At 48.6% G+C, this 23,087-nt stretch overlaps 2 protein-coding genes and 1 long non-coding RNA gene across 3 annotated transcripts; 1 reads left to right on the plus strand and 2 right to left on the minus strand.

The window, feature by feature from the left end:
• Nucleotides 1–685: 685 nt before the first annotated feature.
• On the minus strand, nucleotides 686–5,354 carry LOC117847859 (MAR-binding filament-like protein 1-1). The gene is made up of 3 exons (XM_034729153.2): nucleotides 4,905–5,354; nucleotides 3,388–3,593; nucleotides 686–2,745 (listed from the first exon to the last, which is right to left on the minus strand). Exons 1-3 carry the CDS (start codon nucleotides 5,188–5,190, stop codon nucleotides 973–975), a joined length of 2,265 nt encoding a protein of 754 aa, XP_034585044.1. The 5' UTR covers nucleotides 5,191–5,354; the 3' UTR covers nucleotides 686–972.
• An 846-nt stretch (nucleotides 5,355–6,200) lies between these two features.
• LOC117847861 (FCS-Like Zinc finger 10) lies at nucleotides 6,201–8,699 on the minus strand. Its single transcript, XM_034729155.2, has 3 exons — nucleotides 8,386–8,699; nucleotides 7,133–8,060; nucleotides 6,201–6,751 (listed from the first exon to the last, which is right to left on the minus strand). The coding sequence occupies exons 2-3, from the start codon at nucleotides 8,044–8,046 to the stop codon at nucleotides 6,577–6,579; spliced, it is 1,089 nt and encodes a 362-aa protein (XP_034585046.1). The 5' UTR covers nucleotides 8,047–8,060; nucleotides 8,386–8,699; the 3' UTR covers nucleotides 6,201–6,576.
• Nucleotides 8,700–9,419: 720 nt separating this feature from the next.
• On the plus strand, nucleotides 9,420–10,301 carry LOC117847841 (uncharacterized). Its single transcript, XR_004638723.2, has 2 exons — nucleotides 9,420–9,767; nucleotides 9,840–10,301. It is a non-coding gene; the product is annotated as an uncharacterized lncRNA (long non-coding RNA).
• The last annotated feature ends 12,786 nt before the right edge of the window (nucleotides 10,302–23,087 follow it).

The raw sequence follows: 23,087 nt of genomic DNA on the forward strand, positions 1-23,087 counted from the left end.
TAGATACTGAATAGTTTTCGTTTAAAGAAATACTGGAAGTTGACTGCAAAACTTTATAATTTCGTTGTTTCCGTAATGGATAATCCCATTCGGAGAAAAAAGGTTAAAGGTTGCTTCTTCAGATGATGTCATGCGGATTGCGGAGTGGGGGTACTTTTAGACTTCACAGTACGCACCTTTTTTTTCTTTGATCGAAACTTCACAGTACACACTAAAGCTATGGACATGCATGTTTGGTTGACCTTCTCAACCTTGCTAAGTTAGCAGCATTCAGCCTGGAAAATCTCTCTTAAAAACCATGGAAATACTTTTATCTTGACTCGAGACTACCAAAAAATTGTAGAGGAACGATGGAACCAGCGGGTGGGGTTATTGTAGGCGAGGAGGGAGGACAGGATGGGCAAGGGCACAGGATTGGGTTATTGTTGGGTACGGAGGGAATACTCAGCTGCTCGTTAGATTACGAATTTACGACTACTCATTGATTGAAACTTGAATAATTACCTCAAAGGAACATGCACTGAGCTCAGGAGTGTGGATCTGGTCCAATTAAACATGGTATATGATGCCAGACATCACAAGAATAAGTGCATTGATATGTAATGCCGAATGAACAGATGTCTAGAACAATTTAGCAAATATGAGAAGATATCATGAACAATAGATTCATGATTAATAAAGCATCTAGGAACAAAACCACAAATTTGATATCATGAGAGATCAACAACAGATCTGTACAGACTAACATACATTCTCAGTTGCAAGCTCAACATATGTAAGTACGGCAATATTCTCTCTTTCAGTAGGGTTAAACAAAAGAGCTGGTATCACCTAAGGTAATACTGTAGAAGAGGCCTCTTGACGCTACTCTTTGAAAGACGAAAGTTCAATATTTGTTCTAAAAACGTGACTAAATAGAGGAAACAAAAGAATGGTAATTCTTGCTTTTGGCATTCAGATAGTGCTCACTGCTCAGGCCGCTGGTCTGCCTTTTCTCCTATAAACCCGTTTAGGGGAACGAGCTACAGCACCAGCACTGTTAGTATTTTGAACACGATCGTTCACAGGTTGTTCTTTCAGAGGTTGACTGGTGTTCAGTGTTGCACCTGTTTCTAGAACAACTTCGGTATTCTCAGACCCACTTGTACTAATCTGCCTCCTCAAACGCAATATCTCGCCTTTTGCCGTGGCCAATTCATCTTCAAGCTGCTTAGACCTCGTTTCAAAACTCTCCCTCTCGGTCCCAAGCCTTTGGATTGTATTCTGAGCATCTTCCATGTTCCCCTGAGCTTCAACTGTACTCTTCTTTTGTTCCTCAAGAGCCTTCGATAGCATCTCTTTCTCTTCTTTAATAGCACAAATCTTAGAATTGGTTGTTTCCAGCTGCTTAGAAAGAGACAGTGTACTCTGATTCACCTCATTCAGTGATCTAGTGGCTTCATCCAAGTCAACTTGAAGAGCTTTTCTTGCTTCAGACTCTATCGCTGATTGTTTCACCAAAGCCTCAAGCTCCCTGTTTAGAGTAGCATTGATTTTACGTTCTTTAACTAGCTCATTCGTCGTGAACTCTAGCTTCTTATATGCATCCAGCAGTTCTTTGTTAAGGTCACTATGTGCTTCTGAAACAGAAACTAATTGGTTAGAGATGACTTCAAGTTCTTCCTGTGACCTTCTAAGTACCTCCCTCACTGATGCCAGTTCATCTGAGAGAGTTGTAGAAACTGTTTCTGCCTCTTCTACCTTTTTAGCCAGAGCCTGTCTCACTTCAATGGCCTCATCTGTTAATTTTGAAATCTGGGCCATCAAGTCCTGATTTGATCTCTTTACTTCATCAAGATCTTCAGAGAGTTTAAACACTTCATTTCTGGAATCTTTTAGTGCCTCTTCAGTGGAATGAACAAGGTCTGACAAACTTTTCCTGGCAACAACTTCATTATCTAGCATTGTTCTGGTGGTGTCCAATTCATTGTTCAACTCGGCTATTCTAGTTCTGTCTTTACTAGAGTCACTCAATGCAGCAGAAAGTTTTTCTTCAAGCTGATTGACCTTATCATCTTTCTCAGATAATAGTTGAGAATCACGAGATGCCCTCTCTTCAGAAGCAGTTTGCAGGTCCATATACTGACTCGTTAGTGCACTTATTTTTTCTTCCACTTCACCCTTTTCAGCGCATAATGTTTGAACTTTCTCATTCAATGAGTCAATCAATGATGCCTTTAATTTAAGATCATCTTTATCTGCAAGAACATCTTTCTCTAGTTGCTTTATTTGAGAATTTGCCTGTTCTAGGTTCTCTTTGGCTTGATTGTAGATCGCATTCAGGTTCTGGTAGTCCTTTTCCTTGGCAGAAAGTGATGAGCTGAGCTCCCTGATGTGTTCATCCTTGCCATTTACCTCTTGGCTAAGCAGATTTACTTTGTCATGCAAAATATCAAGCATTTCCATCTTTTCATTCAACTTGCCTTCAGACACATGTTTATCTTCCTCTGCTTCTGCAATACTTCTCTTAAGTCGATCTATCTCAAGTTTAAGCTGCTCTACTAGCTCCTTCTCCTTTTGAACTTCCTCGGTTAAAGATGTTACGGTTCTTCTAGATGAAACCAACTGATCTTGGAGCAAGGCTTCCTCCTCCTGGAACTTCCTAGCTTGTTTCTTCAGTTCTGCTTGTTCATCCAATATTCTTTTCTCATAGTTTTCCCTAAGCATAGACATTGCTGCCTCATTTTCAACCAATTTGGCCTCCATCTGGGTAACAGAATACTAGATTTGTTAAATGGAAAACCCATTTTTGAGGGAATTCAATTTCGTCTAAAAAACTATTTTGAGCAAAACACTTGTAAGAAGAGTCTCACATGATGAGACCTATGAAGACATGCATATCACAGGTGCTAAATAAAGTCCAAAGATTCAAGCCAAGAGATATTCAGTTAGTATACTGAAAAATAAAAAAGAAAACAGTAAATGTTCAACCATTTTAAGATAAGATTCTACGAAAAGAACTCAGGCAAGTTGATCAACTAAACATCTGATGGCATGTCTCACAAATTAGCATCGGAATCCTGACATTTCCAAGGAACATGGCAAATTGAATAATTGATTGCACAGTGGACCCAGTTTGTGATTAAAAAAAGAATTACTGGCTTGCAGCTCTTAGTTAATCCCTTGGTATGACTGTGATAAGTCACAAGGTAATATCATGGTACACATTTTTCATCTGCATGCATATAAATTTAGGATGGAAAAAAGTACTAGATGACAACACCTAGTAGTTTCTTCAGCACAATTTTATTTCTGTGCATATGGAATTTAGTGCAAAAATTCTGAAGCAATAAGCAGTGGTAAAAATATAATTTCACAAATATTGATTAGTGACTGTAGATGACATACAGATGAAATGGTTGACTGTAAAGTGTTCTTTTCCTGTTGAGAAGTACCAAGAAGTCCAGCGAAAACACCCGAAGCAATAACCGCAATTGCATTCAGGAGACCTGCAAGTGGATTTCTTGCATGCGGTACTTTCACATCAGACTGAGATACTTCTTCCTGAGGCTCCTCATGCTGAGATCCATCACCCTTTTGAATATTTGTTCTATCTGAAAAGAATAAACAATGTTAAGGTTTGAAGTGTACCCAACTCATGATCAGGTATATTTGTTCTATCTTTTGCAGAACGACGAAAACATGTATGCTCCCATTTATGACACAGTACCACATACACAAGCGATTGTCCGCATCGTCATTCATGACATCCCTACGTTATCATTATGGCATGTCCTCTGCCCAATCTAATGCATACATCCTTCATATTCCAAATCTCAACTCCACTAAGTTGCATTTTTCACATTTAAAATTTCACAAAGACTACTCCCTCCATCCCAAATCGTAGGTCATTTTGGCTTTTCTAGGTGCATAGATGTTTGTATGCACCTAAATATAGTGCATGTCTAGATGTATACAAACATCTATGAACCTAGAAAAGCCTAAACGGCCTACAATTTGAAATGGAGGGAGTAACCGAAATGTATATGTCTGAACTAAATAATGCGGCGATCTGGACACAGAAACATATCAGTTGATTTCAGAAACTTACCATTACTAAAAACACAAAACCCGACGAGCCCAAACATGGAGATTGTGTTCCACACATATTACAATTTGTTTCTGGAAAGCAATTATAACTTGCATTCATTTTAGAGCTATAGCATCAATGGTCTAAATGAGAGCAGTGCAAGGATTAAAGGAACTCAAAAGTTGCCAAACAATAGATTTAAGTCCTGGAACACGACAAAAGGGACATGCTGGACATGACAGTAAGGAATTACAGTAACACTTTTAATCGGTTTTGATGTGGCTCTAGAGCACACACTTGGCATCAACAAATGACATGGGAATTGCAACAGAAGACAAAAGAGCATTTTGACTAGGTGTAAATTTGGATGAGGGTGGCATGGAGGCCTACCTGATGAGCTACTGGATTTTGAGAACTAGTTGATGCCAAAGGCTGGCTCAAGGAGGCAAGACAGTTTTGGGGGTAATGCCCTCCCAGTCCTTAAGTGGGCAGGGATGAAAGAGCTTCTGGCGAGCTTGGAGCTCAACGATGTCATCAGGAATTTGAACCAGCAATCAAGCAGCAAGTAGGTCCAAAGTGATTATGGAGTAGTTCTATTCTACCTGATGGGTTTTTATACATAAGAAGGTTCTGAATGACATCTAGCAAAAAAATAGGAAAAATCGAATAGAGGTTGATTTAAGCAGAAGGTTAGCATCGCAATTGCGAAGGCAACTTAGCAGGTTTTCTTAACAAAGAGGAAAGGGTACTAACAACAAAATGTCACAGATTTTAAACTAAAAATCTCACATATCATCCTCGAAAAAAGGGGGTCGAAATGAGGGTTACTACTAACCAGTGACGAGATCAACCGTGGAGCGCTGCGCCCTGACCGCCGCCGCGGCGTCGCGGAGGCGGAGGAGCGGGAGCACTGAGACGCCGACCAGGAGCACGGCCCTCCTCCGCGTGGCGTCATCCGCCGCCACTGCCGCCAGCGACGGGGAGCGGGCAGCGTTGGACGCCGAGGCGAGGACGGCGCTGGGCGCCCGGCCCGCGCGGCGGCCGCGGGGTGCAGGGAGGAGAGCGGGGCGCGGCGGCTGCGCCGCCGGCGGCGAGAGGAGGAGCAGGTGGTGGTAGCCCATGCCGGCGTCGCCGGGACCAAAAACCCTAGCCCCCCGCCGCTCGCCGCTGCTTCGCTAGCTGGAGGCGGGTGCGGTTAATCACGCGAGCATTTGTGGCAATGGAAATGGCGGTGCGTTGGGGTTGGGACTTGGGAGTGGGACTAGGGAGTGGCGACGCGCAAGCGGAAGCGGAAACGGAGCCGGAGGAGGCGGCGGCTTCGAATACTGTGCGAGCGGCGTTTCTGTGGGCTTTTAACAGGCCTGGTGGGTCTTAGAAAGGATCGTCTTTATTGGACCGGCCCATGGAAAGGCACAACGCTACCAGAGCTATCAACCGGGCCCAAGTTGAACACAAGGAAAAGGAATTTCTAAATGCTATGAAAATTAAAATGTTTTGGCATTAAAAAAAACTGTTTTCTATGCTGTTTTGAACACAAGTTGAACCCACGTTGTGACTGATTTCATCCTTAAAACTATTTGAGTCTGTTTCGAGGAAAATCCTTCCCCCAGGGAAATGTGGTTATTATCCCTAAATGAAACACAAACTATGCTCTACAGAGTTTACCATCAGCCGAACGGAACTTTCTGCTACTAAATTCTTGTCGATCACGTCTCCAGGATCATATAAATCCAAATGACCTAACATCACAAATAATGCAAGGTATAGCAAACAGACAAGAAAATTCTCAACAGCATTGAACCATGGTCGTACCTGTGTCTGCCCTGCATCATTGCTTAGCGACAGAGTGTAAAATTCAGGCTGCAAAAGACACGGATATTTACTGAAAAATCTATCACACAATAAGCAGGTCACTTTGGTTTCAGTGAAATAATGAAGCAGGCTTTCTTCAACCTCTAGGCCAACTTCTCAGCCCTCATCAAACAAGTATAAGCTGGGACAAATTGCGGAATTTCAACATGATTTACAAACATAATGGCACTCCTCATATCAGTGGTTCCAGCTCTTGTCACAAAACAACAGCAAACAAGGCATCATCATACCACTGTCATAGTAATCACTACTGCTCGAATCAGCAGAAAAAGCAGCTCAATGCCATTATCTCAAAATATTGTTGCAACTTACAGCATGAAAACATCATCATTGCTGCTCAGAATGAAACCAAAGAAGAGAGAAAATGAAAAGAAGGGAACCTGCAATGCCTGTAGCCTTAGGACCAAAATTACAATGCTAAAGGCAGGCAAGCTCTCCGTTCTAAAAGCCGAGGGATAAGGTCTCGGCAAATTCTAGATGGAGCTTCCAATCCTCAATAAATGACCAATGCCACTGAATTTCTCAAATGCTGGAACAGAACTTACAAAACCAGCAAACCGATGATGGCGGTGGTGAAAACTGCACCGGTTGACATTATTGATCATCTACCTGGCTCGCGGAGCATTGCTCCATTATCAGGGGAGGTGGGCATCAACTGGTGCCGTCAGCACAACCATTTCGGCCATGAATATGTCATCGTTGAAGGAAGAAGATGAGCTAGCTGAGCTGAGGGAGGATATTGCTATGCTGTTCTCTTCAGTAAGTATTTCATTATCCCTACAATTCCCACTGCAGAATGCCTTCTCACCGCTGCAAAGGACATTCAGCAAATTATTCAGTGTTCTTGGTTGTTTCTATGACTGTGAATGTGACAGAAGAACATGTTCTTTTTCAATGAAGCTACTATCTAAATGCACGTGACAGAAGAATATGTTCTTCTTCAGTGAAGCTACCCATTTCACATTGAACTCCTTAAGATTGAAGAAATCCAATCCAAAATTAGTAATAAATCATCAGATTCTTCGGTCAGTCTATCCAATTCAGGAATGCTCAGTCTAACAACTAACACATTCAGAATTCAGATGCAAAATGTACGAAGAATCCCCAAAGAACAAATACACTCGCAGATCAATCACAGACACTAGTTCTTCACTGCGGCAACCCAAGATTGTTAGGATTGCATCAACGTACCGATAAATGCAGGAGTCATTGCCATCCAGCTTCTTCTTGCAAGAGACGCAGGAGCTTAGGATCTCCTCGCCGGCCTCGCCGTCATCGAAGCACTTCACCAGCCAGTAGGACTCAGCTCCTTCCTTCACTTCCATGGCATTCATGCTCTCACCGCCAGACACACGAACAGTGCAGGGCTCCAAGATGCAGTCCCCGTAGATGCGAGTGGTCTTCGGGTTAGGCCCGTGCGCAATGATGCAGGTGTAGTCCTCCGACTGCTCCACCTCCGTCGCGGACACGGACCCGATGTACCGGCGCGGGCCGCCGATCGACGCCGGCAGGGACCCGGACGCCCGGAGCTTGCCGAGATCGGCAGGGTGGCTGCTCGCGCCGGGCTGAGCGCCGCCAGGCACGGTGACCTCTGGACCAGACTTCACATCCCCGTAGGACCTGCTGCACAGCACCGGCTTGCCGCTGGCGCCGGCGCCTGCGGCGGTCCCCACATTCCCCAGCACCGGGGGCGCGGCCTGGCCGCAGTCCCTCGGCTGGGTGGTGAAGGATTTGCTGAGGCGTTGCGGCAGCTTGAACGGCTGCCGCATCTGGGTCCCCAGCAGGCGGTTCCTGGCGCCGGCGGCGGGCTCGGCGAGGGCATCGTCGTCGACGAGGCCGCCGAGCCCGACGCGGTGCGAGTCCCAGCTCCTGGGCGAGCGCGGCGACCGGAGCATGGAGCCGCCGAGCGCGGCGAAGGGCCAGAGGTCGAGCGGCGACGTCGGGCTGCGCGCCGCCGTCGGCGAGTCGCAGTCCGGGGCGGCGGCGCCGCACCTGGCCGCCCCGAGCCCCACCAGCAGCCTGGGCACGGCGAAGAGCCGCGGCCTCCCTACGCCCGCGCCCGCCCCGGCGCCATCGTCCGCCGCCGCCACCCTCCTGAGCAGCATTGTCGCCTCAGCCCCTGGAGAGCACGCGAGCCGAACAGGATCAGCGCAACAACCAGTCCAAGACTCCAGTCCCCTCCCCCCAAAAACGACGGGCACCGAAAGGCGAGGCGAAAGGCAAAAATCCCCCCGCGAGACGCCAAATCAGTCACCAGCACGATCCAAGAAGCACCGGGAACTCCACCGGCGAGAACAAGGCGGCGCAAGAGGACAAGCGCCGCGCAGCGCGTACGGCGACGGGGAGATAAAGCCGGGTGAGGAGGAATCTCACCTCCAAGTTGCGAGCAAGAAAACAGTCAAAGAAGAAAAAAAACACACCCATGCGTTCCATCCCATCCCCACCTGATCTGCTGCGCCGCTCCTGCTCCCTTCCTCCAATCCTCCTCGCTCTCCCTCGTCCGTCTCCACCGCAATGGTGCGAGAGGAGAGAGAGGAAGCGGAACACGGGGGATATGTATGGAGCCTGTGAGCGCGCAGGCGCAGTAAAACGCCACTGCGTCACTGCACCCGCTGCTCAATGCCTCCCCTCTCTCTCACACACACAGAGCAGGGCTCGCTTTGGCGTGCAGCGCATCAAAATCAGAGGAGGAGGGGGCAGAGAGCAGTGAGGTGACGGGTGGTGGGCTGCCTCTGCGCCTGCGGCCTGGGCTTGCTTCTGAAATACTCCTCCGCACCCCCCCCCCCCCCCCCCCCCCCCCCCCCCCCCCCCCATTCATGGCTGTCAGTCGAGGGTAGCTCCGTAGCTAGGCACGCCCGGGCCGGCTGCTCCAATCTCCATAGCCATAGGCCGGCGGAGCGGCGACTCACTGTAGAGTACGCGTATAAAAGTACGTCCGGTGGCGCTACGTACGCATACGTACGAGTCCCTGCATCCATTGACCAGGACACGTACCACCACGACCACGCCTGAATAGTGACGGCGGTGTCGCGGTGAAATCTTGACGGCCACGATGGCAGGCGGCGGCGTGATCTGACGGCGCGCAGACGGGGACGAAATCACTCAAGCCATGCTGGTGGACGTCCGTCTCCTTCCTCCGTTCATCCTCCTCCTCCTCGTGTGGTGGGGCCCGCGCAGCAGGCGGAGAGAGATATCGCGCTATCCAGGAATCGTACGGCTACGCTTTTATGGGCACAGTGATGGGGCGACGATGACAAAGGCCGGCCCAGCAGCGGGCCCACCTATTAGGCGGAGGGAGGGGTGGGGCCAGGTGGGGCCCGCTCGATTCCTTCTCACCTTCTGCGTCACCTTTTACCACCGCTTCCCTCTTGTCACTCTCCTATCGAGGAATTCTAAAAATAGTAAGATGCTAAAAACGGTTCCAACAGCATATTAGTTCTTATTTCTAAATTTTTTAACTATAACCTAAATTTCTCTCTCCCGAAACGTACGGGAAAGCCAACTGCTCCACTTGGGACTGTTCCGGTCGAAGGCTTCCGCCCTCAGCTCGCGCCCTTTCTGCCCCGGCCGGCGTCGCTACCATGGAAGGAAACGGACCTCTGCCTGCAGCACCTCCGCCAATCATCCTGTGCCCTTTCTCGTCTCTAGCAGCCCCTCCGACAACCCATCCCATGTGACAAGGCCTCTCCTCTCCCCGTAAGCTTATCCCCCAGCACATGGGCGAGCTCGACCTGCTCACCGCCGCCATAGCGAGAGAAGCTCGAGTGGCATGGCTTAGTGCGTGTGGGTGAGGCCGAGGTGGCGAGTGGTGAAGAGGAAGGATGAGGTGAGGAAGAGGTCATTGATTTGATTTTGAGGCCGTCCACCACTGAATTGTTGTCCTCCGCTTTGATTTGAGGCCGTCTGCCGCCGAATTGTCACCATGCGCGTTGGCGGTCCTCATCTCCCCATCCGACATCCTCGTCGCCATCCATGAACGCGGGAGGAGCTCGTGGGGGCTGTAGCTCGTTGATTCACCACAGAGGAGCAGGGCATGCAGCGTCGATTCGAGCAGAGAGGGAAGCATGGTCAGGGTCGATTCGGGGGCTGAGGAGGAGGCGGGCACCGGGTGTGAGGATGCGCGGAGGAAGACTGCGGCGTGAGAGGGATCGAACGAGATGAAGAAGAAGATTTTTTGGCGTACATGACCTTTTGCCAAAAGGCCCTCATTAAAACACGTAATTTTCGGTACTTTTCCTATATCTTGATTTTTGTAAAAAAAACCTTAGCATCTAAAGAGTATTTCTAGAGTTCAGGTATGCTGTCCGAGAGGAGCTATGAAAATATTCTCACTCCTATATCTAAAATCTATTTTAAATCACCAGTGTTACGCATGTTGTTCTTGTACCCTCTAAACCTCTGGGTCCGTCAAGTCTCCCAGCATTATCTCTCAATTTCATTTTCATTCGGGTGGTAGCCCTGCACAATCATGAATGAGGCTGAGTCCTGCGCCAGCCGGGTCTATTTCCAATGTCTCTGGTCACATCTACTATGCCTGCAAATGGAGCGGGTCGATCCGTTTCTGAATTCGCTCCGACCCAGAACGGATCGAAGCGGGCTGACCCCAATCAGAACAGAAGCAAAAGGATCGTTACTCCCACCGACCCCAATCGCCCCTGGGGTCGAACCTCGCGGCTTCGCTGCTCCCCGCCGCCTCCCGATTCCTGCCCACCAGGTCGACCCCGCCGGCCACCAGATAAAGCTTCGCCGGCCATCAGATCGACCTCTCCGCCGTCCGAAACTACCCTCCAAGCTCGCATTCGTCCCACCTTCCAGAGTTTCATGTACTGCAACGAGTTTCGAATTTCGATGGCCGGATCCCTTCCACTGGCCTGGCCTCGTACCCACTAAGCCCTTGTTTACTTCCCAAGTTGGGAGGTGCCAAATTGGTATTTTGCCATAAATGCGACACTGTAGCGTTTCGTTTGTATTTGTGAATTATTGTCCAAATATTGACTAATTAGGCTCAAAAGATTCGTCTCGCAAAGTACAACAAAACTGTGCAATTAGTTTTTGATTTCGTCTACATTTAGTACTCCATGCATGTACCGCAAGTTTGATGTGATGGGGAATCTGCTTTTTGCATAGTGTTAAAGTTAGGAGTTTGGAGGGAAGTAAACAAGGCTAAGCCCCGACCGCACCGCTTCCACGACGTGCTCCATCGAAGCCTGGAGCCCCTTTCCCCAGCATCCTGATCCACGGGGACACAGCTGCACAGGCCTCCTCTATGCTATGCAGTTTCTTGATGCGTAATGCCAAATCATGGGCAGAGGTTCAATTTCGTCTACAGGTGCAAAGCCAAGACGTAGATTTTCATTTGTGCCTTTTGTTGGCATTTTTATTGTTTGATAACCCTTGCTGGACACTGAATTTATTGTTTTCTACAATCATGAGATGTTCTTGGCAATAGAGGACCATTATTGCTTCAGTAAGTTGTGGTATTGTTTTTAAGCTGATTTTTGCATGCATCAAATGCAATCAGCCTGGTAGCTTGCTTTGTTTCAGTTCAGCTATTTGGTTCAATTTGTTTTAGAAAACCGACCCTGGTAGCGTGTTTAAATTGAAGTTGAACATGCCCTTCATCAGTTATAAAACCCCTTAGCATCTGCTCTATATATGGCTTCCCCAACAATTCAGCAGTTCTTAAAAAAAATAGTTTTGCAGGATTCATCCAGTCCAAGACAAGAAAATATTGATGCTGATGCTAAGAGTGACAAGCTGAGAGCGATGAGGTTGATCTAACAAATATTCAGATACATGTGTTGATCTTGTAGAATGCAAAGATGTGATATAATTCAAATGTGTTGTGTTCTATCATCTATTTGATCATTTTCTGAAACTTTGTTTTGTGCTCATACCATGCTACTGGGTCGCGACATGTGTGTAATGGAGCATGCTTCTCATTCTTTGACATGAAATTTTTCTGGTCCTGAGTAATATTCTTCTCAGTTGGATTTGTTGGAGGCTCTGAAATTTTAGTACACGCTATGTTCATTCTTATTTTGGATTTTTTTTGTGATTTCTTTTCCATGTGCAAATCTCAGAATTATGCTGGCTATTGTTGTCGTCTACTGGATTAATTTCCACTATATGAATGAAGCAAATGAGAATAAAAAAAAACCAACACGTAGCAGCAGCTAGCCTGCAACCACTGCAACGTACGGGCGGTGGGCATCATCGTTTAGCTCAAAGCTCATTTCATTTGCAACCACTGCCCGTGGGCAGACAGCACGTAGACGTAGGCACGTAGCAGCGGGAGAGGATCGACCCTTGGCTACCCGCGGATCTTGCGGGGCAGCAGCGCCGACGGGGCGGTTAAACCCACGAACCTGCTTTGATACCGGTGGATCGGCGGGTTACGTTTAGGAGCGCTCCGAACCGCACCTTTGCAGGCCTTCCCGTGAGGACGTGAGGTCGCATACTCGCTTGCTGGTACGTATTAACGTCCAAATCTATACTACAAACATCCAAAACAATTGAAAACACTTCCTACTCAGAGTTAAACCCCTTATCCCTCATAGAGGACCCACTTGACAGGTGAAGAGGGGTACCAAAGTTTTGAAAAAGGGTGAAAACAAAATTTTCTGAAATGGTTCTGCCTTTTTGCGACTTCATTTTTTCGCCGTGAAAGAATTTTAGCCGCCTGCACACCCACCTCATCCCACCCGTCAATTTTGCATTGAGATCACTGTGCCCCCTGCGCTTGCCATGTTTAGGCCCCGTTTGGTAGAGCTTCGGCTTTTCATAAAACGGCTTCGGCTTCGGCTTTTTCGGTGGAGTGGTTTTTTTAGTGAAGCTGAAGCCGTTTTGCAAAACATTTGGTAAAACGGCTTCTCAATGGTAATATATGTAATTTTATGATCACTTAATGCTTGGAGAGGGAGGAGAAGCCGGTGAAGCCACTTTTTTCGGCTTCTCCTCTCTAGTGTAAGCCGTTTTGCGGCTTCTCCCCGGCTTTGATGATGAAGCCGTTTTGAAATTGACCCTTTGGTAGGGCTTCACCAAAAGCCGCTGGAGAAGCACTTTGAGAAGCCCTACCAAACGGGACCTTAGTGCGTACCTGTTCATTCACCCGTTAATTATGCGACAAGATTTTTGTCCAAGATTTTTTCTCCGTGCGAGACATCCACCCGTGCATGGTAATCACGGTGGGAAGCTTATTCACGTTGGACCTTACCTCCGCGTCCACCCATCCAACGGTGATTTAGAAAAGGAATCTTAATCACGGTGATTTTTTTCCTTTTGCTTCAAATCACGTCACGCTGTTTCCTTTACCTCCTGCTTGAGGCCACGTTTAGTTTACTCTAAAATCCCAACTTTGTCACTATGAAAAAGAAGATTCCCCATCACATCAAACTTGCGGTACATGCATGGAGTACTGAATGTAAACGAAATCAAAAACTAATTGCACAATTTTGTTGTACTTTGCGAGACGAATCTTTTGAGCCTAATTAGTCAATATTTGGACAATAATTCACAAATACAAACGAAACGCTACAGTGTTGCTACAGTAATTTTGACACCCCAAAGTTGGGCAACTAAACAAGGCCTGAGTCCCGCATTGGTTTCTGCTGCTTGTATCACATCGTGAAGGACGTCTCCTTTTGAGCTATCATTGTCGTGTGCCTCCAAGGCGTATTCGGTGCTAAGGGGCTGCCGCCGCTGCACGCCTGCAAAACGTAGACCTCCACATCCAACTTGCCGATTCTACCCCAGCGCCCATAGGTGCTTCCAAGTCCGCCTTGCTGAGCAGGCTGACATCTCGCAGCTATAAACTGAAGGCAAGGTTAGGCCCTCCACGCTATCCTCTCAATATTCCTTTTGTCCGATCTTTCTATGGTTTACAATTTGAATGTTCTTTGTTTTTCAGCACCTCTTCGCAGCTATCGCCTAGCTAACCTTCTACGACATCCGTGGTTTCTACAGTGAGCTCACCTTGGTGTACGAGGCGGCCGCATCCTCTGACTAGCATGCACATGCTTAGTTTGTCGCCCAAGTAATATTTTGCGTCTCCTCGTTGGTCAATGCCAGATGATTAGTGTAATATCCACCGGTAGATCGATTAGATCTAATCCCTCTCATCTCACAGGAATTTTTTTAGCTATTCATATCCGATGGATCATCGTTGTCCACTTGGTGATATGACAAACGCAATTGACCTTGGATCTGGACGTGGTCGTAAGAGGTCATTTGGCCGGCTTATTTGGCAGTAGAAGACACAGTTGTTGGCGTGGAGCATGGTATATATCTTTTCTTTTCATCTCAGATTACTTGGTTTGGTTTTTGCCTACTCATCATTTCAGTTTCAAACTTGCAGTTCATGAAGAAAATGAAAATGTTGATTTGGCAGAACTTAAAAGGTGAAAGAGAAGACTTAGAATACCTCTGTCCCCTTTAGAGGATATCACACTCCCTATCAGACCAAGCTTTGCTATGACTATTAATAAAGCTCAAGGACAGACGATACCTAATGTCGGCATATATCTCCCTGAACCTGTGTTCTCGCACGGACAGATTTATGTTGCGTTGTCAAGAGGTGTTTCCTGAAAGACTACACGGGTTTTGGCTAAACCTAACAATGATGTTGACTCTACTGGGACGAGAAAACATTGTTTATAGCGATGTGTTGGAAGCATAATAATACATGTCGTCTATGGAGGTGAGGAGGAGCTCGTTGTAACAGGTTACACCGATGCTAGTTTCCAAACCGACAGAGATGATTCAAAGTCACAATCAGGATTTGTGTTCACGCTAAATGGTGGTGCTGTTAGTTGGAAGAGTTCCAAACAGAAGACGGTGGCCGATTCTACGACAGAAGCCGAGTACATCGCGGCTTCGGAAGCCGTGAAGGAAGGTGTTTGGATAAGGATTTTCCTCATTGAGCTTGGTGTGTTCCCGAATGCGTCCAGCCCGTTGAATCTCTACTGTGATAATAATGGGGCAATTGCGCAAGCAAAGGAGCCAAGGAACCACTAGAAGAACAAACACGTAATGCGGCGATTTCATCTCATTCGAGACTTCGTTAACCGGGGTGAGATCAAGATATGCAAAATACACACGGATCTGAACATTTCTGATCCGTTGACAAAACCACTCCCGCAGGCTAAGCATGATGCGCATGTAAGAGCTATGGGTATTAGGTACCTTCTAGATTGACTCTAGTGCAAGTGGGAGACTGTTGGAGGTATGCCCTAAAGGCAATCATAGAGATGATGATATTCCATTTGTATCCATGATTTGTATGTTGTGTTCATTGAATATCCATTAAAGGCTACTTGAATTGATTTGCAATTATGTGAATTGTATGTGAAACTCTTTACTTGTATGGTTATTCTAAAGTTGTCCCTAGTCGGAGTTCATGTGAGGACACGCATGAATATTAGACTAGCACATGTATTAGTTGATGACTATGTTTCACAAGTCATGGACATGGAGATGTTGAACTAATAATGTGGACACATGTGGAGACATGTGCTAGGACTGACCCAACACGAGAAGTAGTTCTCTTTAAACAACATATACGCTTTGTCCTTAGACCTGAGATTGTCGCATGTATTCAAGATGTGGATCGACATACTTAGGGGCTATCAAACGCTATGCCGTGACAGGGTAGTTATAAAGGTAGCTTTCGGGTTTGTCAAGAAGCATGCTATGAGACATGGTTAATCAAGATGGGATTTGCCCCTCTCTGATTGAGAGTGATATCTCTGGGCCCCTCGAGTGATCGGATCCGAAAATGCATGGCCATGCTACGTACGGTTAAGAGTTAACCTACAAAGGGATTCCGAATCACAGGATCGAGAAAGAGCGGTCGGCTTGAAGCTAGACCAAATATCGTGAGGCAAAGGAAATAGCATGTATATTATGTTGTGATGGTTCGTCTGATATGATCTTCGTGTGCGTATAGGAGTTGGCACGTCTTGCTAGAGGCCGCTACCGACTATTGGGCCGAGTAGGAGTACTCGGGCCATGTCTATACGTATCCGAACCCATAGGGTCACACACTTAAGGGGCTGGAAGCCCAATTCGGATCTAATCCGAGTTGGATTAGGTTTAGAAGTACTAATGGGCCTCGGATCCAGAGGTCCGTCAGGAACCTCTATAAATAGAGGGGTGGGGGCGCTCTAGGGTTTACACCTTTTTGGCAAAACACATTTGCCGCGCCTCCCACGCCCTCGCCTGTTGCAACTCGCGGATCTAGCAGTCCGGCTTGCGACGCTTCCTCCCTGCACGTGTGGATACCTTGGAGGTGTTGCGCCTGCAGCACTTGGACGAGCCGCCGACGAGCCACGACGAGCCGCCGACGAGCCACGACGAGCCGCCGCACGAGGGCGATCTTGCTGCACGTGGACGAGCTGCTGAGGAGCTGCTGGACATTGACGTGATCGACTACGTACGACTACGTTGATCGACTACGTACGACTACGTTGATCGTCTTCACTGCATCGACGCAAATCTACATCTTCCGCACCAGTAGTGCGTTGAGTGGTAATCCCGTGATCCTTATACGGCAGTTCTTCTTGGTTTTACGCGGTAGAAATTTTGATTTGCGCTAGTGTAGCCTACCTCGTATCCCTACAGTGGTATCAGAGCCGTAGCTGTTTAGTTTTGGATTCGGGATGTGTGCATATGGAGATATGCGAGTTTTCAGTTTGATCTATGTCCTGGTTTCGTGCTCTTGCTGCAGTGGTAGTGTAACGACATACTCCTACCGGTCGGTTTCCGCCATCGGAGTTAAGTGATACACGTAAATCCAGTTGCAGTGAGCGAATATCAATATGATTGGTCGAATCGAAATCCAGGGTCATACGCCAGGCGCATTAGATGTGCAATAGTAGATGAGATCTACTGCCGGGGTCGGGATTTTGCCGTATGCGTATGCTTCGGTAAATCAGCCGTAATTTTTCGGTACGATCTCGGATCGGGGCGAATTTTATATGAAAATTGATCTACAGAAAAAGTTACACATGAAATTCAACTGCTTTGCCGTTTTCGGCGAAATTAGATTTCCCAAATTCGGCTTGGAAGATGGAGTTTTGGGCATCCGAAGTTTGGTACGTTAGAACGCCTAACTCTGTTTTGCAAGATGTATGTATGTATCTTGTGATCAGTATGGCCCCTTTGTGTATGTGATGCATGTGTGCAACACGGCAGGAGCCATATGTGTTGTCACTTTATTGTATTTAATGGTCTGCGTACAAATCTGTGATGATCCAAGCAACTATGTAATCTTCATTACTAGCTCCTTTACTAGCTGTTAGGCGTAATAGCATGTTCTAGTTCTTGGAGGACTCATCACCAGGAGGATGGCGCACATGGAACATGGAGATGGAGATCACCATGGTGAACAGGTTCTATGGAGATGGAGATCAACATATGAAAACGGGCCATACTGTGTCACAACTGTGTGAATGCTATTCTGTTTATGTTTTACTTTCTGCATGCTGTGACGTTAGAAGTAGAACGATCCCTCACAAAGTTTAAGTTAGTATGCCCTCCCAACTAAATCTTGCACCGTCCCATATCTTGTACAATTAGTGGTGGGTCTATGAAATTAGGGTGCCACTAGTTTTCCTTGATTAGACGGGTTTGTGTCGGACACTTACACTCATAAGGGTTGGTTTGCTTAACAAGGTTATCTTAACGGTTAAGGACCTTGGGGCATAAAGGTTGGGCGCCGAGACATGGAGATGTCACCCAACAACAGGAGTCATATGTGATATGATTAGCAAAAGTTGCTTACCGATCTACCTTGTTTGCTAGCGGTGATGCTAAAGCTCACTAGTAGACTTGTTAGTTGTGGACCCTGAATCACTAAGTTTCAATAGAGGGATATTGATTTTAGTGGGAGTAGATTCTGTTAAAATAGTTTAATGTGATTTGCTCTATCATGGATACATTTGTCTTAGTGTATTTTGCATTACTTTTTTTGTAGATTAAATGGCACCTAGCAACCACCACATCGTTTGCTTTGCGTTCGGTCCTTGAGAAGGACAAGTTGAATGGAACAAACTACTCAGATTGGATCCGTAACCTGAGAATTGTTCTCAGGGCCGATAAAAAGGAAGATGTTCTAGACACCCCACTACCACCAGTACCTGCTGATGATGCATCTGCTGCTGTTAAGGCTGCTTACAAGAAGGCATTTGATGCTAATCTTGAGGTAAGCTGCCTTATGCTTGCTTGCATGGAACCCGAGCTGCAGATGCAGTTCGAAACAAATCATGAGGCACACGATATGATCGTGGCGCTCAAGGACATGTTCCAGACACAGGCTAGGACTGAAAGGTTTAATGTGTCCAAAGCCTTTCTGGAGTGCAAGCTAGCAGAAGGCGCAGCAGTAGGACCACATGTAATCAAGATGGTTGGTTACACTCAGCGATTGGAGAAGCTGGGCTTCCCAATGGGCAAAGAGTTGGCCACTGACTTCATTCTTTCATCTCTTCCGCCTAGCTATGGGAACTTCATCTCGAACTACCATATGCATGGGACGGAGAAGGATCTGAATGAACTGTGTGGTATGCTCAAGACAGCGGAGGTAGACATTAAGAAAAGCGCTAGTACCAGCCATGTGATGGCTATACAGAACAAGCCTAGCTTTAAGAAGAAGGGCAATTCTTGGAAGAAGAAGGGCAAGGCTGGAACGTCCAAGCCAAACCCAACGCCCAAGGTTAAAGCTGGACCTGGACCTGCTCCAGACAAAGAGTGCTTTTACTGTAATGAACTTGGTCACTGGAAGAGAAACTGCAAGCAGTACCTAGCTTCGTTGAAGAATGGCGGAAGTAAGAGTACTTCTACCTCAGGTACGCTTGTTGTTAATGTTATAGACAACATATTTCTCACTGATACAATTATTAATTCTTGGGTATTTGATACCGGATCGGTTGCTCATATTTGCAATTCGATGCAGGGAATGATAAGAAGTAGAAGCGTGGAAAGAGGAGAAGTTGATTTCCGCGTGAGCAATAATGCAAGAGTTGCTGCGTTGACCATCGGGACGATGCAACTCCACCTCTCGTCAGGATTTATTATGGAGTTGAATAATTGTTATTTCGTTCCTAGTTTAAGTCGAAACATTTTGTCTCCTTCATGCTTGATGAAGGATGGTTATTCATTTGCGAGTGAAAACAATGGTTGTGTGATCTCTAAGAATGATATGTTTATGGCTTTTGCACCCATTGTGAATGGATTATTTGTTTTAAATCTTGATGGTTCACCTGTCTGTAACGTAAGTGCTAAAAGGCCTCGGCCTAATGATTTGAGTCCTACCTACTTGTGGCATTGTCGTTTGGGTCATATAAGTGAAAAACGCAAGAAGAAGCTCCATTTGGATGGACTTCTAACTTTGTTTGATTTTGAATCATACGAGACATGTGAGGCTTGCTTGCTAGGCAAGATGACCAAGACGCCTTTCAAAGGATTTCCTGAGAGAGCAGTAGACTTGTTGGAACTCGTACATAGTGATGTATGCGGACCAATGAGCACGACGGCTAGAGGAGGATTCCAATACTTCATAACTTTCACTGATGATTTTAGTAGATATGGCTATGTCTACTTGATGAGGCACAAGTCTGAAACCTTTGAAAAGTTCAAGGAATTTCAGAATGAAGTTGAAAATCAGCGTGGCAAGAAAATTAAGGCCTTACGATCTGATCGTGGAGGCGAGTATTTGAGCCACGAGTTTAGCAATCATCTAAAGAGTTGCGGAATTGTTCCACAACTTACGCCGCCTGGAACACCTCAGAGAAACGGTGTATCCGAGCGACGTAATCAAACTTTGTTCGACATGGTTCGATCAATGATGAGCCAGTCGGACCTACCGTTATCATTTTGGGGATACGCTCTAGAAACAGCAGCTTTCACACTTAATAGGGTACCATCTAAATCCGTAGTTAAGACACCATATGAGATATGGACTGGAAAGGTTCCTAGTTTGTCTTTTCTAAAGATTTGGGGATGTGAAGTGTTTGTCAAGCGACTTCAGTCGGACAAGATCACACCCAAGTCGGATAAGTGCATTTTCGTGGGATATCCAAAGGAAACTTTGGGATATTATTTCTACAACCGATCAGAAGGTAAAGTGTTTGTCGCTCGGAACGGGATTTTCCTAGAGAAAGAGTTTCTCAAAGGAGAAAAGAGTGGAAAGACAGTGCATCTTGAAGAAGTTCAAGATGAGCCGATCGGGCAAGAATCAATGAATGATGCTACGTAGCTGTTGGGGGGAAATATTAACGACCCCCTAATACGCTGCTTAAAGAAACAAACATGAAGGCCCAGGCCCACCAAAGCATGATCAAATCTCCGCCTCGCCCGAACCAGGCGTCAGGATCGGGAGCGCCTGACCTCCCTCCGCAAAATCTCCGCCTCGCCCGACTGCGATCCCAGGGTCGGGAGCGCCCGACCCCGCGCCACGGAGTTCTCCGCCTCGCCCGACCCTAAGCAGAGGGGTCGGGCGCACTGGGGCCCACGAATCCGGGAACCCCCTCGAATGCGGTCCACATAGATAAGACAAATCCTGTGGGTCCCCCCGTCGGCCTCACCATAAATGCACCGCAGAGTTGGCAGAGCGCAGGGCGACCGCGCTCCTCACGCAACCCGGCGCAAGTACCCGTGCACGACCGTCCTGTGCAAGCTACAGTGCCGGCGGCCGGCTCCTGTTCATCGCAGGGTACTCATGACCTGCGGCGACCGAAGCAAAGGAGGGAGCGGCCCCGTCCTCGGGTCCCGCACGCCCTCGGGCCCCACGCAAATGGCAGTACAGGTGTGAAGCTCCCCCTCTCTACAAGCCATCGCCGGAGCAGCGATATCCACCGTCCTCCCAAACGGACGGCGGGGTGACGACGAAACCGCCTCATCATGATCTAACCTGGTACCTACGAACATCGAAGTAGCTACCTGCGGAGAGCTGCAACACTTGGCATCCGGCGACCTCCCCTTCCGGCATGCACGACGGCACGCGTTTAGGGTCGGCAGGACGTCGGGCGCCTAGGACCTCTCCCCTCCTTCCTGCTAGATTTTTTACCATCTTACTCTTTACTCTTTACAAACCATTTTTTACCCGATCCCAATTGTAACTCCGGTCGGCCCCTTGCGGTATAAAAGGAGGAGCCTAGAGCCGGAGGACGGGGGGCCCCGGATCGAAAAGAAGACACCAGCTCCTCCCCCCGTACACCATAGGACATCAACACTCTTCCTAAGAACATAAAACCGAAGAGACCTGGGACCAGTCCCTCTCTCGCCCATCTGTAACCCCCTACTACAGAACCCCCTGCGTGGGCAACACGAGCATCCTCGATACTGGACGTAGGGCTTCCCTTGCCCGAACCAGTCTAAATCCGTGTCTCCCGCGCAACCATCTGAGGCTCACGCGCATAAAAGAAATTTACTAGTCTAAAGTCTAGATCGGCTGATCTTGACAACGACAGTTGGCGCGCCAGGTAGGGGACCTTTGCGCGTGCATCTCCAAGTCACAGATGGCCAATCACGATAGCAGCTTTGCTCCGGGCTCCCTGATCCGTTTTGGGAGCCTGGACTTCCTGGCCACCGGGGAAGGGATTGAGCTAATCCCTGTCCACGTCCTGCCCGCTCGTTCCGCTGCCCCCTGTCCCGCTGCCAGGACGGCGGCGAGCGGCCGGACGCCTTCCAGAGGGGCCTCACCGAAAGGATGGCTCTTCGGGCTACACAACGCCACGGGGGCTCACGGTCGCCTCCTAGCGCGGTCCTTGACCACATCGCCGGCGAGTAACGAGCTCGTGGGCGCGGCAAGGACAATCTCCGACACCGGCTCCAGTAATGAGAGCCCTCGCCCCTCACGCGAGTGCCTGATGGTTGACGCGCACTCCGAGGGGTCCAACGGCGATGATGCCGAGGGGAGGCAACGGGCCCTCCCCTCACGCGCCGCGGCTACAACTGGGGCCTTACCCAGGGCCCCAGAGTGCTCTCAGCAACCGGAAGCGCACGTGGGCGCTCGCCAAGAAGTTGAGCACCCCTACTACGAGGGGGGAGCGCGACAACGAGCGCGCGACGTCCAGGAACGCATCTGTGCGGATGGAGAACGCCCGCCGCTCTTTGCCCGCGCTAGCCAGAACGTCGCGGCAGCGGCGGTGTTGCTCCGACAGCTCCCCGAGCCAGCGACGCCCGAGGAGCGACGGGCACTCCAAGAGATGCGCAACCTGCTCGAGTGCGCCGCCGTCCAGCAGGCGGAAAGTTCAGCGTCTCGACGACGCGGCCAGAACGCCAGCCGGGCAATGCATGGCGCGCCCCCGGAACCACGGGGGGAATCTGTCCATCAACCCCTTCCGGTGGCGAATCCGGCTGCAACCGCCCGACGAACACCGCCACCCGCGGTAGACGAGGCCCGATCCGTCCACCAACGCGTCGGTCTCGTCCGAGACGCCCGCGACACCCTGAACGCACGGAGACGCTCCTGCGCGGACAGGGGGGACGGGGCCGATCGAGGCTACCACGTCCACCGTGGTGGGCGCTACGACAGCGGGGAAGACCGCAGTCCGAGCCCCGGAGCGGCCGGACCTCGGGCCTTCTCCACGCGCATCCTGAATGCGCCCTTTCCGCCGCGCTTTAGGCAACCCACGAGCGTGGCCAAATACTCGGGGGAGACCAACCCTGGAGTATGGCTCAGCGATTACCGGCTTGCATGTCAAGCCGGCGGGGCGGACGATGACCTGTTCATCATCCGCAACTTACCCCTATTTCTGGCAGACTCCACGAGAGCCTGGCTAGAACATATCCCTTCAGGACGCATTCGCAACTGGAGCGACCTGAAGGAGGTTTTCGTAGGAAACTTCCAAGGGACATACACACGCCCTGGCAACTCCTGGGATCTCCGGAGCTGTCGCCAGGGGGCGGACGAGTCCCTCCGGGATTACATCCGGCGCTTCTACAGAAAGCGCACCGAGCTCTCCAACGTCGCCGACGCCGACGTCATAGGAGCCTTCCTAGCAGGGACCTCTTGCCGGCCCCTCGTCCACGAGCTAGGGCGCCGAGGTCCGCGAACCACGAAAGAACTCCTCAACATCGCCACTAGCTACGCTTCTGGTGAAGAGGCAGTTGGAGCGATCTTCGATCGTTCCAAAGGCAAGGCGAAGCG

The sequence above is a fragment of the Setaria viridis genome, chromosome 3, assembly GCF_005286985.2.
Source record: "Setaria viridis chromosome 3, Setaria_viridis_v4.0, whole genome shotgun sequence".
NCBI lineage: Eukaryota > Viridiplantae > Streptophyta > Magnoliopsida > Poales > Poaceae > Setaria > Setaria viridis.

Coding starts and splice junctions, on each gene's coding strand:
- LOC117847859 (XM_034729153.2), bottom strand. CDS start 5,190: ATGGGCTACCACCACCTGCTCCTCCTCTCGCCGCCGGCGGCGCAGCCG. Junction 3,594..4,904: donor CACGGTTGATCTCGTCACTG/GTTAGTAGTAAC, acceptor TATTCTTTTCAG/ATAGAACAAATATTCAAAAG. Junction 2,746..3,387: donor TACAGTCAACCATTTCATCT/GTATGTCATCTA, acceptor TCTGTTACCCAG/ATGGAGGCCAAATTGGTTGA.
- LOC117847861 (XM_034729155.2), bottom strand. CDS start 8,046: ATGCTGCTCAGGAGGGTGGCGGCGGCGGACGATGGCGCCGGGGCGGGC. Junction 6,752..7,132: donor AATGACTCCTGCATTTATCG/GTACGTTGATGC, acceptor TGTCCTTTGCAG/CGGTGAGAAGGCATTCTGCA.